Genomic DNA, 17,387 nt, shown 5'->3' on the forward strand with positions numbered 1-17,387 from the left:
CGTCTCGGAGCACAACAGTATGCAGCGACGGGTGAGGTTCTATCTATAGGTTTGACAGAGATCAGTGATCTGTACTGGTCCCAGCATTGTTTTAATGGGTAAAAAAAAAAGCATGTGTTATGAATGTACTTGAACAAGACCTTGACCCTGAAAGTAACTTCTTTAAAAATATAAGTATTAATTGTGGTTATTATACAGAGGATAAGTTCAATAAGAGCATTAAGTCAGATCAAGGGTTATCAATTATTCATTTCAATAGTAGAAGCCTCTATGCCAATTTCGGAGAAATTAAAAAGTATTTAAGGAAGTTTAAGAAGCCATTTGACATTATAGCTGTTTCTGAGACATGGCTCAACCCAGAGAAGGGTATGGATAACATGGAGTTGTATGGGTATGAATTAAACTATAGGTACAGGGAGAATAAAGGGGGAGGAGGGGTGGCTTTGTACACAGATAGAAAATTAAGGTACAAGATTGTAGAACATATGTCAACCAGTATTAATGATGTATTAGAATGTATTACTATAGAAATTTATATGGGTACAAAACGAAATGTTATTGTCAGCTGTGTATACAGAACTCCAGGGACTAACATTGCAATATTTACAGAGGTTATAGAGGCTATGTTTGCTAAAATTGATCAAAAGGTACATTTTATTTGTGGGGACTATAACATTGACCTACTTAATCCTAACAAGCATAAAATGACTGATGAGTTTATTGATGCAATGTTTACTATGAGTATGTTTCCAACTATCACTAAGCCAAGCAGAGTGACATCACACAGTGCCACTCTAATTGACAATATCTACACTAATTGCATGGACAACAATATAGTGAGTGGTCTACTGCTGAATGACATCAGTGATCACTTGCCAGTTTTTGTGGTGTATCAGTGTGATTATAAAAAAAGGAAGGAAAAGGATATAGTTAAATATAAGAGAAAAAAAACTGTGGAATCCCTCAATGCATTCAGAACAGACCTACTGGCACAGGCCTGGGAAGGAGTGTATGATGAGAGTGATGTAGACAGAGCATATGATACATTTATTGAAAATTTCCAATCACTGTACGACAAAAACTGTCCATTACAACAATGCAATAGGAAACAAAGGCACATAGAATCACCATGGATTACAAAGGGGTTGCAGAATGCCAGTAAAAAGAAGAATACATTGTATAGAAAATTCATAAAACATAGAACCAAAGAAACAGAAGTAAAGTATAAACAATATAAAAATAAATTTACAAACATTATGAGGAATTGCAAGAAGGAATATTACAATAACCTATTAGAGAAAAATAAAGGTAATAGTAAAGGGATATGGAATATATTAAATAATATCATTAGGAAAGGAACTGCAAATAACAATTACCCAGACTATTTTATTGATAATAATAACACTATAAACAACATGAATGAGGTGGTCAATGAGTTTAATGATTTTTTTGTTAATGTGGGACCAAGGTTGGCCGATAAAATCCCTAAACTATCAGGAGAGGTGGAGAAAGCGGGAGATGGCATAGATATAAATCCACATTCCATTGTCCTGAGTGCTGTTGATGAAAAAGAAATTATTGATATTATTAACAAGAGTAAGAACAAAACTTCTACTGACTGGAATGGGTTGGATATGACCTTGGTGAAGGAAGTTGTTGAGGGTGTTGCAAAACCATTAAGTTACATCTTTAATCTGTCATTTCAAAAGGGCATATTTCCAGGTAAAATGAAAACTGCAAAAGTAATCCCAGTATTTAAAACGGGTGATAAGCATCAGTTCACTAATTATAGGCCAGTGTCCCTACTTTCACAATTCTCAAAAATCCTAGAGAAACTTTACATCGCTAGACTAGACAACTTTATAGAGAAACATCATTTGTTATCAGAAAGCCAATACGGATTTAGAGCCAACAGGTCTACAGCTATGGCATTAACGGAGTTAACAGAGGAAATAACAAACTGTATAGATAATGAGAAGTATGCTGTGGGAATATTTATAGACCTGAAAAAGGCGTTTGATACAATTAATCATGATATATTGCTTAAAAAAATGGAAAGGTATGGGATCAGAGGAGTGGGACTTGAGTGGTTAAAAAGTTATATCAGCAACAGGCAACAATTTGTTCAGTTAGGCAATCACAAATCAACTGTACTAGATATCATATGTGGAGTTCCGCAGGGGTCAGTACTTGGGCCAAAACTGTTTATTTTATATATAAATGATATATTTAAAGTATCACAATTATTTAAATATGTCATATTTGCAGATGATACAAACATCCTTTGTTCTGGAGAAAATTTACAGCAGCTCTTGGAAATGGTTAAAATAGAAATAAATAAATTAAAAACATGGTTTGACATTAATAGATTATCTTTAAATTTGAATAAAACTAAATTTATGATTTTTGGTTATAGGAGGATAGACATAAGTTTGCAATTGGTAGTGGACCATATAAGTATTGAGAGGGTACATGAGGGGTAATACTTGACTGCAAACTTTCTTGGAAGCCGCAGGTACAATATATAAGATCTAAATTATCAAGGAGCATTGCTGTGCTGGGGAAAGCAAAACATATGGAACAAAGGGTGTTGTATATTTTGTATTGCTCACTTGTATTACCTTATTTGACTTATTGTGCAGAGGTCTGGGGAAATGCCTATAAAACAACTTTACAACCATTATGTATACTCCAAAAAAGAGCACTGAGAATAGTACACCATGTTGGGTATAGGGATCACACAAACATACTATTTATTAGTCCCCCCAGGAATCCGCGATTCCGCGATCGCAGAATTTTTCGCGGAATTCGCGACCACCCGCGGATTTCTCGGCCGTTCGCGGACTTTTCTGACGTCCGCGGAATAGCGGTCGCGAGTGGCAGCAGAGCGGCGGGAGTAGTCATTACTACTATTATAAAACAATGTGTACATGGTCTGGCAAGTGGCCACTTCGAATACAGAGCCTGGGGAATAGCTTAGCTTCCTCCTGCTAGTTGCACTGACGCTGTATTGGTCCGGTCCCACATTCGTTCCTGACAGAAACTGTGTCCTGATCTATAGTTCCTCTCTGCCTCTATAATGGTCCTGGCAATAACAATGCTAATACAGAAGAGAATAAATAAATATTACACCCATACTAGGTAGTAGGTAGGCTATCCTCTAAAATGTGGTTACTATGGGCATTGGTTAATTTGCATGACAATATAGTCTTTGCAACAGAAAGTAATTATTTAAAAACAATAACAATTAAAAAAATAATAGATTTAATATTAGATTTTTATTCTCAAAAATGATTATTTGATTATTCTAACCACTAATTACAATTAATTGTAGCTATTTCATGAAGGGTTTTACTTGATTATTAGAACTATATCATTTTTAGCTTGATAACTGGTCATTTTAGGTTGTTTATTAATGTCCGCGGAATCAAGAATTGTTCACCACAGAATTCCGCAGAATCAGGATTGTTCTCCGCGGAATAAAGCATTTTTCTCCGCGGATTCCTGGGGGGACTAATTTATGAAGTCTAAGTGTCTTAAGGTTATGGATCTGGTCAAGTTCAAAACAGCTCAAACAATGTATAAAGCCAAGAATCATCTACTCCCAAGTAGCATTCAAAAGTTATTTAAGGACAGAGAATGTGTGTATAACCTAAGGAACAAAAATAGTTTCGAGAAACCTCATGTTCGTACAAATTTGAAGAGTATGGGTATTTCATTTAGTGGAGTGACTCTATGGGACAGCTTGGATGCTGAAATCAAGGAAAGTAGAACTATTCTACAATTTAAGACAAAGTTTAAAAATATGTTTTTAGGGAGATACAGACAAGAGGAAGAGGTGGGAGGGGGGGTTGAGGGTACATGGTAATAGTCTATATAGGTAACAGTATGGTTCAGCACTGTTCAGTTTTATTATAGCATATTACAGTTTTAGATAGATGACAGATTTAATTGGATGTTGGAAATGTAAAATAGGGGTAGGACCTGATAAGCTTAGGCTTCCTTCCTACTCCTTTTCGAACAGTTATGTTGTTGAAATTAGTATAATTATTCAATATTATGTAAGTTAATTTGCGTTTTGCTTTTGTTGTTTTTGTTTTAATTGTTTTGTTTTTATGCATTATTATTGTGTATTAATTTGTATTCTATTTTTGTCTTTTTAAATGTTCGAAATAAACATTCATTCATTCATTCATTCATATATGGGGCTAACAAGGCCGTTGCACAAAAGTAGTGAAAACAGCATATCTTCAAGCACACAACGCCTCGCACCGCAACTTGGCATTGTGTGCTTGTAGATCGGCTGTTTTCACTAGTTTAAATATTTTTTTTAAATGATAAATATAAAACAAACTGTTTTGGACATATAAGGTTTCCACCCGACAACGACGAAATATAACTCATGTAATTGGCCCACTGGCTTGTCACTTGCCATGATCTGAAATGGCAAATCTTTGAGTAGCAGCAGCACTATAGAGAGAGATCTCTGTCTATAGCGCGCAATGAGGGCCTCTACAACTCTTTTTCCCGGGCTGAATCAGGGGCCCAGCACGTCCCTGCTTTGGTTTTTAATTTTTTTCTCCCTAAGCTTCTCCAAGTGGAGACATTTATCTTGAGCCACATCTAGTCACCTCTACTCTGGGTTTGTTTTCTCCATCGCGAGGGCTTAAATTGTGCTCAGTGAAAAATGCAAAAAGAAAACACATCAAGTCCGCGCTCGTGTTATTTTCTTTTCTTGGACCCAGTTTCTGACGAGGATGAACAGCTTGATAGGTTTTCCTTCCTTGCCAGACAATACCCTTCATCAAAGGGTAGGACTTCAGTCTCACACTCCCCTGGCAGGACCAGAGTGTTTTCCTGACTGGGTGGTTGATGTGTCGTCTGAAGTGAGCTGCTGTCTCATACGGCCTGGCTGCTTTCTCAAACAGAAGCTCAAAGTTTGGAACGGAGACCTGCCATTGAGACCTACTCATGTGTATTTATATTTTGTGCGGTGTTGTTTCATGTTGATTATATCATTGGAAGTGTGCCTCAGGGCTTGTATTCCTGGACCCCTCCTGGAGGGGGGGGGGGGGGGGAGCTTTTTCCAACTCTTACAGCGAGCAGAAATCCTGGTCTTTCTTTCAGTCCACATCCACAATTTGGAGAAAGTGATTCATTCATGCATCGTGATTCATCATGCCCTTGTTTCATGCTGGCTGGACTATTATTACTCACTGTATATACTGTAGGGTGTATCTAAAAAAACAAAGAACAAAATAATATTACTCTTATGTACCTGTACCAATAAAACAATAAAGAACTCACCATGAAATGTGAACCTCCTCCCTCTCCAGCTAACAGCGTGTCCAGAGTGGGTGCGTAGCGTTGTTCTGACGTCTCATCTAGAGTCACGGACACGGTCTAGAGTGCCACTGCTTTACTCCCTGACTGGCCCCCGTGTAAGGGGGACCACATCACCCCTATACTGGCCTCCCTTCATTGGCTACCAGTCAGACACAGAGCTGATTTCAAAATGTATTATTTGTTTTGATTGTTCTTTTTGAACGGACTAGCACAACCTTATTATCTCTGCGTTACTGTGCCCTCCTCGATGCCTCTAGATCCTAGCTTGGAACCAGACAAATCCACCAGTGCAAACATCTTTGCCCTTGGTGGGTTTGGGTCTGGCCCCGCACAATTGTGAATCCATTTCCTCACCCCGAAGAGTTGGGTGAACAATCAGGGCCCAGTATTGGTCTGGTCTATAACCAATTGTGTCCGGAGCCATTTTTTTTACTCACCCCTTGAAAAAAAAACCTTCCATCCAGAAGTACCAGACTCATATCCACGCAGTGATATAGTCTGGCTATGCGAGGCTAATTAGATCCATGACCAGATGCTTCTTAACACCTGTTTGAAGCAAAAAGGTGATCATGCTTTTTCCTGCCCTTCCCTGCGAAGGGCTGACCTCCTCTCTGGACACTTTAAAATCAACTCCTCCTGCCCTTTTAACCCCTTTAACCAGCTCAGTGGCCTTGCTGTAAGAGTGTCCGCCCTGATACTGGGGGTCGGAGTTCGATCCCTGGCCGCCCGGGTCATACCAAAGTCTCTAATATATGACCGGGTCATATGTGCCTCCCTGCTTGGCACTCAGCATCAAGGGTTGGACTGGGGTCCCTGCGACATACTAGCATCATGTCCAGGGGGTGTACTTGTATAGTATATCAAACAGCCTCACGCTACAGAAACAGGAGATAGGCTCCGGCCCTAGGGGCCACATGGCTCGGCAAGGCTTACTTATTACTTAATGTGCTTTACTAATACAAACTGACCTGATTTGACTTCCTGGTGAGAAGGCAGTCTGACAGGCCGGGGGTGAAGAAGAGGGTCTGCCAGGGTTCTGTGTCTGGACATCTCAACATGCTCTGTCCATCTACTGAATGTGACATCTCTGACCCACCCACTGCTCCTATGCTCTGTCCAGTTTCCATCTGAACTATTGACAAGTTAACACGGTCTGGCCGTCTGTCTGGCGTCTGTAAAGAAAATCAACTCCTACAAGTGTATATCACCTTTGTCGGGTGGAAACCTTGTATGTCCAAAACCGTTCATTTCGTATTTATCATTTAAAAAATGAACTAAACTAGTGAAAACAGCCGATCTACAAGCACACAACGCCTCGCACCGCGAGGCGTTGTGTGCTTGCAGATCTGCTGTTTTCACTACTTTTGTGCGACAGCCTTGTATGATGAAGCAGGGCTTTGCTTTGCGAAAAAATGTACAAATGTGAAACTTGGAGATATGAGGTTTCTGCCCAACAGTGACGATATACATCAAGACTTGCTCAGTTTGAACACCAATCACCGATAGACTTGTTCAGCGGAATTTTCAATTCAATTACATTTTATTATTATTGTGCCAAATCACAAGTTTTCTCAAGATACTTTACATGTAGAGCAGAGACCAGACCTTGTCCTCAAGATCCATAAAGGAGTTTTCCTTTATAAAACAAAAAGAAAATCCCACCGTGTGAGGTAGCTCAATGTGACTCATAGATTTAGACAGATTTAGACAAAACATGGCACTTTATTGGGCCCTATCTGTGTCTCTGAATTTACCGCAGGCATTTCACACAAAATAAACTGCTGTCGCACGCCTGGAAACAATCCAGGGACGACTTTAGACAACGCACCAGTGTCTCTTCGGCGGAGTGCAGACGCAGACTTCTGTTTTTCTTTTTTTTCCCTCCCAGTTTTATTTTTGTCTGAAGCAGAGGAAGGTCTGTAGATAGGAGGATCCCGTCGAGTGAGTAATGTGCCATTTTGGGTCGGTGTACAGTATCTGTAGAGGCTTATCCTGCCGTCAGTGCTGAGCTGTGGGATGGGGGGGGGGGGGGGGGGGTTGCATCCTGTTCCTCTCCTCCATTTGTCACATTTAGCTTTACGTTGGTGCTTCTGGCTGGGCTTGGAGATCATAAACTCTGAGACAGAGTCCGACTGTATATCAGCAAGATAGACGACTTGTTGTCCTTTGAGAGGAAAGTCATTTCCACAGTCTGCACAGTAGACCGTACACGCCTCAGTTGACTTCATTTTTGTTTATTCGGCAGGGACGGCGCGCGTTAAACTAAAATAAGGTGAGCCAGAGTTCCGATGTCCCCGAGCAGACTCAGAAAACACAAGATATTAAAGCAATCAAAAAAGCATTTTCAGCATTCTGACGTGCAGTAGGAGATATGCATAAAGTGTAGTCATAAAAAAACCTATCTGTGTGTTAATTCAATGCAGCTGTACATCGCCGTTGGAGGTGGTCCCCTGCTCTTATAGGCTATTGAGACACTTAGATCAGTGATGTGTTCTAGTGGTGTGTTCTAGACTTTTTCTGAGGGATACGATAATCTACCTGGTCCACCACGTTTTCAATGGATGAAATGAGTTAGTAGTTAGTAGAGGGCTACTTATTCTGTACGTCATAATACTACATATATAGCGTAATGTGGTAGAAAACACCACTGACTATGATAGATCCTGTGGTCATCTGGTCATAGTTCATAGTTCCATCACAGCTCGGCGGAAGCCGGGGTCTTCTTGAGTGCGGAATGACGGAATTGGTCAGCACTAAACATAAGAGAACTATACTACAAGGGCTAATGTAGGTGCGTTTTGCCATCACCAACCCGTCACATGCCTATATACCCTCACAGGAGAGTGTCCATTCGATCATGGATGACATCTTGTCCATATCTTGCAGCCCTAGTGTGTGTGCGCAAGGCTGCGCAGCCATGTGTACCTTAGCACCGAAGTACCGAAGTGGAGTACACAACACAGTCTAGGACCTAGACTAAACTTTTTCCCTGTAGGGAAACCCTGACTTTTACATTTACTTACATCCATACATACATTTACACAGTAAGAGCACTCCAACCCAGGACCGACTGAGAGCTGCCGTGTTGACTCTGATTTCTGCACACTAAAAGTAAAGGTGAGAGAGGACCTTTACCCATTTGTAACTCGGAGAAGTGGAACCATTTGTACATCCTCGTTGTTAAATGAACACTGGGGATTTCACGGTGTAAGTAAGCTCTCCATCATTTCAGTGCGGTTTCGGAGGGCTGTGCGTGCGTGACTTGATGGCTCTCCCCTCCTCATCCGGCAACTCGACACCAAGTCTGCCACTCAGACTGTTGAGTCTTTAAAGATCTCAGCCCTCCTTTTCCTCTAATGTCTCGAGTGTCTGTCTCTGTTTTAGGAGTTGAGATCCTTTCCATTGGCCAGTCTAGTCTAGAGTGTCTCCTGTGCTCAGCTCCTTTCCCAAAGTTTCTAGTCACTGTTCCCTCTGTTTCCTCCATTCTCCTTCATTTATTAGTTTTGCCATTACACTTTTGAAGCTCAATTTACTGTCTGACTTTTTTTTATATGCCATATCAGGGGTCTTCAGTGTTTTCAGGCCAAGGACCCCTTAGTTGAGAGGGAGATGAAGCAGGGACCCCCACAGTCTTTTCATAGATTCCATGTAGTTTCATTGTTTGACAGATCATCAGTGTATTTTGGTTTCATGTCAGTTTGTGTTTTTAGATATTTAACCTCTTGAACCGTCAATACCTAATAAACTTTCATTCTGTACTTAGTCTGCTCTTCTGCCGAAAATGGCCGATCTACAAGCTCACAACACCTCGCAATGCGAGGCGTTGTGAGCTTGTATATCTGCTATTTTGGGCTCGAGTTCTCAGAATATGGACACTATAAGGTTCAAGTGGTTCATATAAAAAAGGAGAAAAAAAGGTTTCTACCACACAAAGATTTGGAGGACCCCCTGTAGTAACTCTGAGGACCCCCTAGGGGTCCCGGACCCCCTGTTGAAGACCCTTGGGCTATGTAATTGTTGTTGAGGGTGTGTTTGTTTGTGTGTGTGTGTGTGTGTGTGTGTGTGTGTGTGTGTGGGGGGGGGGGGGGGGGGGGATATGGCTTCAGTAGTCAGACGATATACTGTACAGTACATCACAGAATCCATCAGGCAATGCACTGTACATCTCAAGAAGGAAACAGGTTAAACATGTTAATAGCAGTTATTCTTGCATAATCAGTATAACTAGCCCTTACCCGTTCAAAGATATGAGCTCAGTGTGTGGGTTATGGGGTGTGCACTGTGCACACAGTATATGAGGGATGGAAAGTAACTTTAACTGGTGCTTGCATGATAATATGTAGGAGCATCAATGTAAGAAATACCCTTTTCGTTTAATGGCTACAGAGATACTGTGTACCGATCTGCATGATTTTTGGACAACATCTGTAACAGGGCCAGACAACCCCCCCCCCCCCCACCCCCCCCCCCCACCACACACACACACACACACACACACACACACACACACACACACACACACACACACACACACACACACACACACACACACAGCTGGTTAAACATGTTGCCTCATGCTAGATGCAGAATAGATAAAAATGCTAATATACAGCATATGATTTGTGAAAGTGACAAACAGGCTTTGCAGTTATGTCAGGTGTGTTCATATGCTAATGGTGATGCGGATTCAGATCAATTGGTCCAGCCACCGAAGAGAAACGCTGTGACAGACACTCAGACAGACAGACATTCAGACAGACATTTGGACACTCAGACAGACAGACATTCAGACAGACAGACATTTGGACACTCAGACAGACAGACATTCAGACAGACAGACATTTGGACACTCAGACAGACAGACAGACAGACAGACAGACATACATTCAGACAGACAGACAGACAGACAGACAGACAGACAGACAGACAGACAGACAGACAGACATTCAGACAGACAGACATTTGGATAATTATATGTTTGATAGTTTCCATTCATCCTGTAGAAAAACTCCTGGATGAAATGATCAGAAATGCAAAAGGGAAAACAAAATTAAGTAATTAATATTTGTATGTCAATCAACTGTCAACTAAAATGACATCTTGACTGTGATAGCTCTAAACTAGAAGTTAGTACGACATGCAAGGCTGGTTTTCTCCTCAACTGTTATTGTGTAAAACACTGACCATCTGTGTCTTGCCTAACAATGGAGAGCCAGTGATTGGGAATATGGTGATGATATAAAACCAGTCGGTCTGGTTCATGTGCAATAACTCTGGGGTTGTTTTCAAGCCCGATTGTGTGCCTCTCGCGGCACCATGGGGACACATATTGACCCTGCCCACCAGCCATTGTTAGAAACCTTCTATTGGGGGAAAAAAAATGGCTCAAATGTCAAAGGATGGGAATGGCACAGCACCAAATCAAAACAAAGCTGCACATTGAATCCTTGTCAACTTGAGATCTCAGGTCGAAGCAGAAACGCCTTGCAGAGAGGAGATTATGTGGGCAATATTGCGTCGCTGTAATATTTTGTCCCCTTCCAAAATGATCAAGTAGGAGCCTCGACTCTGCAAGCTACATTTTTATACCGCGTCCTCCATAACACTACCTACTTCTAAGCTTCTTGTAAACACAGGAAGTTCAAGATTATATCACTGGGGGAGAAAGTGAAATGAAATTAGCTAAATTGGGTTACTTGGCTCAAATTACCCAAATCTTGCCAGAAAGGAAACATCCTCTCTCTCCCTCTTGCCTTGAAGCAGAAAAGACCGCCTCTCTCTATACCCCCAGATTCGTGTCAACAGCCCTTTCCCGATTTTCAACAGACGCAGCACAGCGCCCATCTGCTCAAAGTAGCACCTGTAGGTGCTGCTTACAGAACCTGAGGCTGTAACTGCCAAAGTGCTGCTTGAAACCAAACATGATCATGTTTAGCGCATCGTGTAATGCCACTTTAAGTGGTTGGACGAGTAGTCCTTCCTTCTGTCCCTTAAGGTAGAGGTCATTTTCAGGCCAAGGACCACTTTGTTGAGAGAGAGATGAAGCAGGGACCCCCACTACATATTGTACAAAATTGTGTGTCGCAGATTAGAAATGTTCATGGATTTCTTAGACAGCTTAGACTTGTTTGACAGCACTGTCATCATGTTGGACTGTCATCATGCCCCCTAGGGGCCCCGGACCCCCTGTTGAACACCCCTGCCTTAAGGAAATGTTGAACAACTTGAAACTGAAATAATTTTGCATGCAATTTGAAATAGTAACAAGACAAGACTTGGTTTCTGTTTGAGAGAATCATTGCTCTTTTGTATTGACTCACTGGAGTGAGCGCATCTGTATTTGTCTGGCGTCTCTGTATTGAATTAGTGAAATTAGTGAGCCTGTTTGCCCCAAGGTCGTTTCTTAATACACGTGGCTGGCCAAGAAAAGAGATGCTTCAGCTGATAACGGGGCTACAGTACTATCACAACATTTATCATTGCCGTGTTCATGCCCCGAGTCAAATGCATGTCACATACTGTAACCTGGACTCTACTGTAAAAACAACATCTGCATCATGAATATGTCTAATGCTGTGCTGGCTGTGAAGCTCCATCACCCAAGCAACCATGTATTCAATCTAAATCTTTCCCAAAAAGTTTAGGGCCGGGACCCATTTGTGGGTCACAGACACATTTTTGTGGTTCCCTTAATTTTTTGTTTCCTATATTTTGTTTATAATTATTATTATTTCAAAAAGAAAGAAAAAAAAACATTCAAAGATTTAAATGAATAAAAAAAAATGCAATGATTTTCCTAAGTAATTTCATGAATAAATAAAAGAAAAATCTAAGAAATTCCATAAATTAGAAAACAAAACAAATAAGAAGTAGTGAACATAGCCAATCTACAAGCTCACAACGCAGTCACGGGCTAAAAAGTTTGGGAACCACTGATCTAAATGCATCCGTTCCACTTCATATGCTACAGTTATGCTGTTGCTGTTGCATGTCCAAAAATGTTGTTGTGTAAAATACTAATTATGTAGAAAATCTGGTGCTCTCTAGTTACATCACTGTAAGTAAGTAAGTAAGACTTGCCAAGCCATGTGGCATATAGGGTAGGAGCCCATCTCCTGTTTCTGTTGCGTGAGGCAGCTTGATGTATTGTACAAGTACACCCTCTGGACATGACGCTAGTATGTCGCAGGGACTTACCCCCAATCCGACCCAGGATTGAGACTCTAACCCCAAGGCCACTGAGCCGGTACATCGCTGTGCATATGAGCATTTGGCAGTCGTTTCTGGTCCTTTCTCTACACTCTGAGAGATAGACAAATACAAAAATATAGAATTACATACCGACTGAGACATCACCTTTCCAACGTTCACTGTCCAAAGTGGGAAGAGTAAAGCCTCAGTTACACTTATGACTGTCCCGCCTCAAAATTGCTGATCTACAAGCTCACAATGTGCTGCATTGCAAGGCATTGTGAACTTGGAGTTTGGCTATTTCCGACGCATGACACATTCATACCACAGCCGCAGCGTATAGAAAAAGGCCCCACCAGGAGAGAAAAGTGGGAAGAGGAGAGCTGAGAGAAAGAGGGAATTTAGAGCTAAATTTGTTAGGATTATAAACAGGACACATTCCTCCTGTAATTCTGGACATCTGGAATGCATGGTGTCTCTGTGTTCTCTGCTGTGTGGGTTTTGGAAGGCGAGCCATGTCAAAGAGCCCTAATGTACCATTTTGTCTCTGGTTTCCACTACAGTAGGAGGTGGAGATAGTTTTCTCAGGCCTTTTATTGTACTATTTTTCTGCGGCCCCTCTTTAATAGGTTTGTCGCCGACCTCCTGCAAGGAACTGGTGATTACGGCTGCTGTAAATATGTGTGAAAGTGATTTCTGACCATACCAGTGAGAGCAGTAGTTGTTATTATGTGATGTAAAGTCTTTATTCAGGTTCGGTCATTGTGTGTGTCGGTGAAACACGGCACCGTCTTATGTAAGTATTCCCGGGTAGAATGTCTGAGTCTGAGTCAGTGGCGACCGCAGTTAGCTTACTGCACAGAAGCATTCACTGTAGCTGTCCTCATAACTCCAGTCAACAACATCATTCACCATCACCCACACTGTGGCCAATTTGGCCTTCTGTGGTGGGTAATGGGGTGGGGTTTCCCACCCCCTGAATATGACGCGAGAGAAAAATGGCCGCCATGTGAATATATGGAAAGAAAGAAAGACATAAAGAAAGAAAGAAAAATCACATGATATTCCACCTCTATGCGTCATTGTGTGAGTACCATAGGAAAAAGTACATGAGCTGTTTCATCTATCAACCACACGCTGGCAGCACTCATGTTAAAATGCCCATGAGAACAGCATGTCTTGGCCGGGGCCGTGCTAAAGTGGCAGTGTGCTGTGGGCTGGACGGGAGCCTGAGTTATAGCTGAGGGTTAAAAGTCAAGCTGACTGGCAGTTTGTGGCGAGGCTCGGGGGCACAGTCGATTTGAGTGTAAAACGGGGGGTCCTGGCGCACACAATCCTTCATGTCTCTTCAAAGAGAAACGCTGAGCCGTTCACTTTCAGGAGGCGGCGGTTTGGTCATCCTCGTATTTTTACACTTTCCCCCAGCTCCAGGATTTCCACGTTGACCCCTGTTTACGAGCTCCTGCCATGCTCCGGAGTGATTAGACCGGGCTTATGTCCCATAGTTTGTGTTTACATATAGATTGGTTGTACGTGGAGGCATAAAATGCCTGGGCTGGTCTCACAACACCCATTAGAACATTAGGGTTTCATTTGAGCCATAATAAACTGGCTACCTCTGGGCCTCTCGTGTGTGAAGAGATGTTTATAGCCGGAGAGATGAGAGGTCTTGTAATAGGCCTTTCCTGTGATAGCAGCCACCGTGGTTGAAAGTGCAGAGAGCAGCCTGAATGGTTCAGACGCCTGAGCGTGCAAGAGGAGATGTGGATGGTCGCATGTGACAGGATGCTGAACATCAACACAGGAAGTGAGGTCACACAATGCCACAGCTAAGGTTGGGGAGAGGTTGTTTTTTGCTCTGCCTCTAAAAAAAGGCCACAAAGTCAGTCACCGCCACTCCTGTAAATAGTACGGTAAAACAGAAGTAAATAAATGACATTGCGTTTTGGTTTTGTGTTCACAGAATTCCATGAATCTGCCTCCAGACAAAGCCAGGCTCCTCAGACAGTATGACAATGAAAAAAAGTGGGACCTAATCTGTGATCAGGTACGTCTGAGTGATTTCATAATAAGACTGCACCAACACAAGACATGAAGTTAAATGTCACGACTTTCTACTTACTTAATTACTTACTTTGTCAAATATCTGCTCTGGACTTCAGGAGAGGTTTCAAGTGAAGAACCCACCCCACACCTACATCCAGAAACTACGTGGTTATTTAGACCCGGGAGTCACACGAAAGGTCAGTTGAATCTGTTGATGTTGAATCTTCTCTCATGGGGGATCCTTCGGCTCAAACTCTTTTCAAGTGGGGGTCCACAGTCAAATACATACACATTTCTGTGACATGAAAATGTTTGATCAAAATACCTTCCATTTCAGCTAATAGCTGGCATCTAAATCTACAGTACAACTCTTCAGATCTTACCACCTAAACATTCATATTTGTGTGACTCATGAGCGGTGCTGTGCATTTTTTATATTCATCTATTTAACTCTCTGCTTTGATGATGTGTTACAGAAGTTCAGAAGGCGGGTCCAGGAATCTACTAAGGTCTTGAGGGAGCTTGAGATATCGCTGAGGACGAACCACATCGGGTAAATCTGTTCTCATCTCCCCCCCCCCCCCCAGTCCCCCCTGCCCCCCCCCCAGTTTCCCCCAGCAGACACAGAAGAAAGTGACAGAATCATCACACCCCCATAACTTCCACCTCCCTACAGTAGCTCCACCCTGTAAACCCATTCACCGATGGCGTTTTATAGGGCAGCTAAACATCTCCTGAAGAGCGACCTTTTCAGTGCTCTTTCCCGTGTGTGTGTGTGTGTGTGTGGGGGGGGGGACCCTGGAGGTTTTTTCCGGTTGCCCAGATCTCCCTCCTATTGTTCTGGCTTGCCAAGCTCTCTCCTCCGTCTCCCCCTCGCAGAGCTGGTCCTCATAACGCCCAGATGGTAGCCATTGTGCTCGTATGGCTCGTCCACTCCCCCGTATACCACTAGAGCAGGAAGGTCTGTTGTGTGTGTGTGCCAGAGGGACAGGAAGTCTGCTTGACTACAACTGAACCCGGGGAGAAACGCCAAATACCTTCAAGTATATCGTTGTTGTCGAGTGGAAACCTTTTGTGTCCAAAACTGTTCATTTTGCTACTACTACTACTACTTTTGTGCAACACTCTTGTATGATGAAGAAGGGCTTTAATTTTGAAAAAACATACACATTTGAAACCTGGAGATACAAGTTTTCTACCTGACAATGATGATATCGTTGTTCTCGGGTTGATCTTCTTATTGTAACTTGTTGTGTATACGCATTTCTCACAAGCACAAGTAACTTCTACCCCGGATTTGAACCTGGTTTCCTGCGCAAGTCCTGAGTTTTTTTTTTTTTTTTTTTTTCTTCTTTAGCTCAGGGGATAAATTGAATCTTGACCTTCAGGTCAAACTTGGTGTCAGATCCTGTGTCTAGGTGAGACATGACCTTTGACCCCATCTAAATGTCTCAATAGAAGAGCAGGAAGACTAAATACAACAAGTTATATTGTATTAATACACTCTACCATACAGATTGGACAAAATTACATTATATTCATTACCAGTAAGACTCCCTAATCGGGAGATAAGCGACGTTAGGTCGCATAATGTTGTCTGCCAAAAGTAACCTCATAGTGGTGCTATGGGGCATGTGAGAAATCAGGGGCAGAGGTGTGTCACAGTGTGTGTGTGCAAAGTTTGGCATGGATAGGGGCAACGGTGCCGGAGATAAGAGCAACCTCATGGTGGCACTAGTGGCACTAGAAGAGGCCCATGTGCAGGTAGATGTGAAGATTTTAAGTGGTATGTATGGCTATGTGTTGAGGGAATGTGCAACAGGTTTATATCTGAATATATGTAGATATATTTATGAGTGTGAATGACAAAAGAAATCGCGATTTACGATATTATCACGATAATCAAAATCCATTATCCTGGGGCGGAACGTATGCCAAAAAATAGCAGATCTACAAGCTTACAACGCGTCGCGTTTGTAGATCGGCTATCTTTTGGCAAAGACATTTGATAGAGAGTGAAAAAAAGTACTTTTACCAATTGAGGGTTTAAGTGGTGCCGGATATGCAGCTCGGCAAATAAAAGGTGAATTGATCTCAGTGCATGACGGAGGAAATCAAATCTCCACGATACGATTATCGTGAGTGTTTTTTATCACGATAAACGATAATATCGCGTATCGTCCCATCCGTACTACGCACGTTATGGTATCCATATGCACGACCCATAGCGATCAGCCGTCACCAACATGTCCCCATGATGAATGTGCTGCAGCAACATGCCACTTCAGCCGGCGAGAGAGAGCAGTCCGAGGCGGCTTTGATTTCCCTCGTAGCATTCAGAGTTTGCCAAGAATAACTCATTATTCCGTTTAGCGTCATCAATAAAAGTCCATTCTAATGTATTTCCCAAAAAGATTCACACAGGCGAAGAATAGGACGGGCTATTTTCAGAAGACTTGGGCGGGTTGGATTAAGTGTAACAGAGGCCTGTTTATAGTGTGTGTGTGTGTGTGTGTGTGTGTGTGTGTGTGTGTGTGTGTGTGTGTGTGTGTGTGTGTGTGTGTGTGTGTGTGTGTGTGTGTGTGTGTGTGTGTGTGTGTGTGTGTGTGTGTGTGTGTGTGTGTGGTTGCGTGTGTGTGCGCATGGATCTGAAAGTGTTATTTCTCAGATCGCCAAGACAATCTGAAATAGCATCTGGTTGGACAGGAAAGGACGAGGGGGGGGGGGGGTGCACGGAGATGAGTGAGGGGCAGGGAGGGAGGAAAGGGGGGGGGGGCTGGTAGACAGGAAACTGATGATCAAGC

General features: G+C 42.4%; 1 protein-coding gene across 2 annotated transcripts in view; it reads left to right on the top strand.

Annotated features, from left to right (window-relative positions):
• The window catches only part of fmnl3 (formin-like 3), a 73,088-nt gene that overhangs the window by 10,050 nt on the left and 45,651 nt on the right, over positions 1-17,387 (top strand). For both annotated transcript variants that reach the window (XM_080734200.1, XM_080734201.1), the window contains exons 2-4: positions 14,501-14,584; positions 14,700-14,780; positions 15,060-15,136. In XM_080734200.1, the coding sequence (XP_080590326.1) occupies positions 14,501-14,584; positions 14,700-14,780; positions 15,060-15,136 (242 nt within the window). The remainder of the gene's footprint in view (positions 1-14,500; positions 14,585-14,699; positions 14,781-15,059; positions 15,137-17,387) is intronic.

This window comes from Nannobrachium achirus (genome assembly GCF_963921795.1).
Source record: "Nannobrachium achirus genome assembly, chromosome: 9".
NCBI classification, from domain to species: Eukaryota; Metazoa; Chordata; class Actinopteri; order Myctophiformes; family Myctophidae; genus Nannobrachium; species Nannobrachium achirus.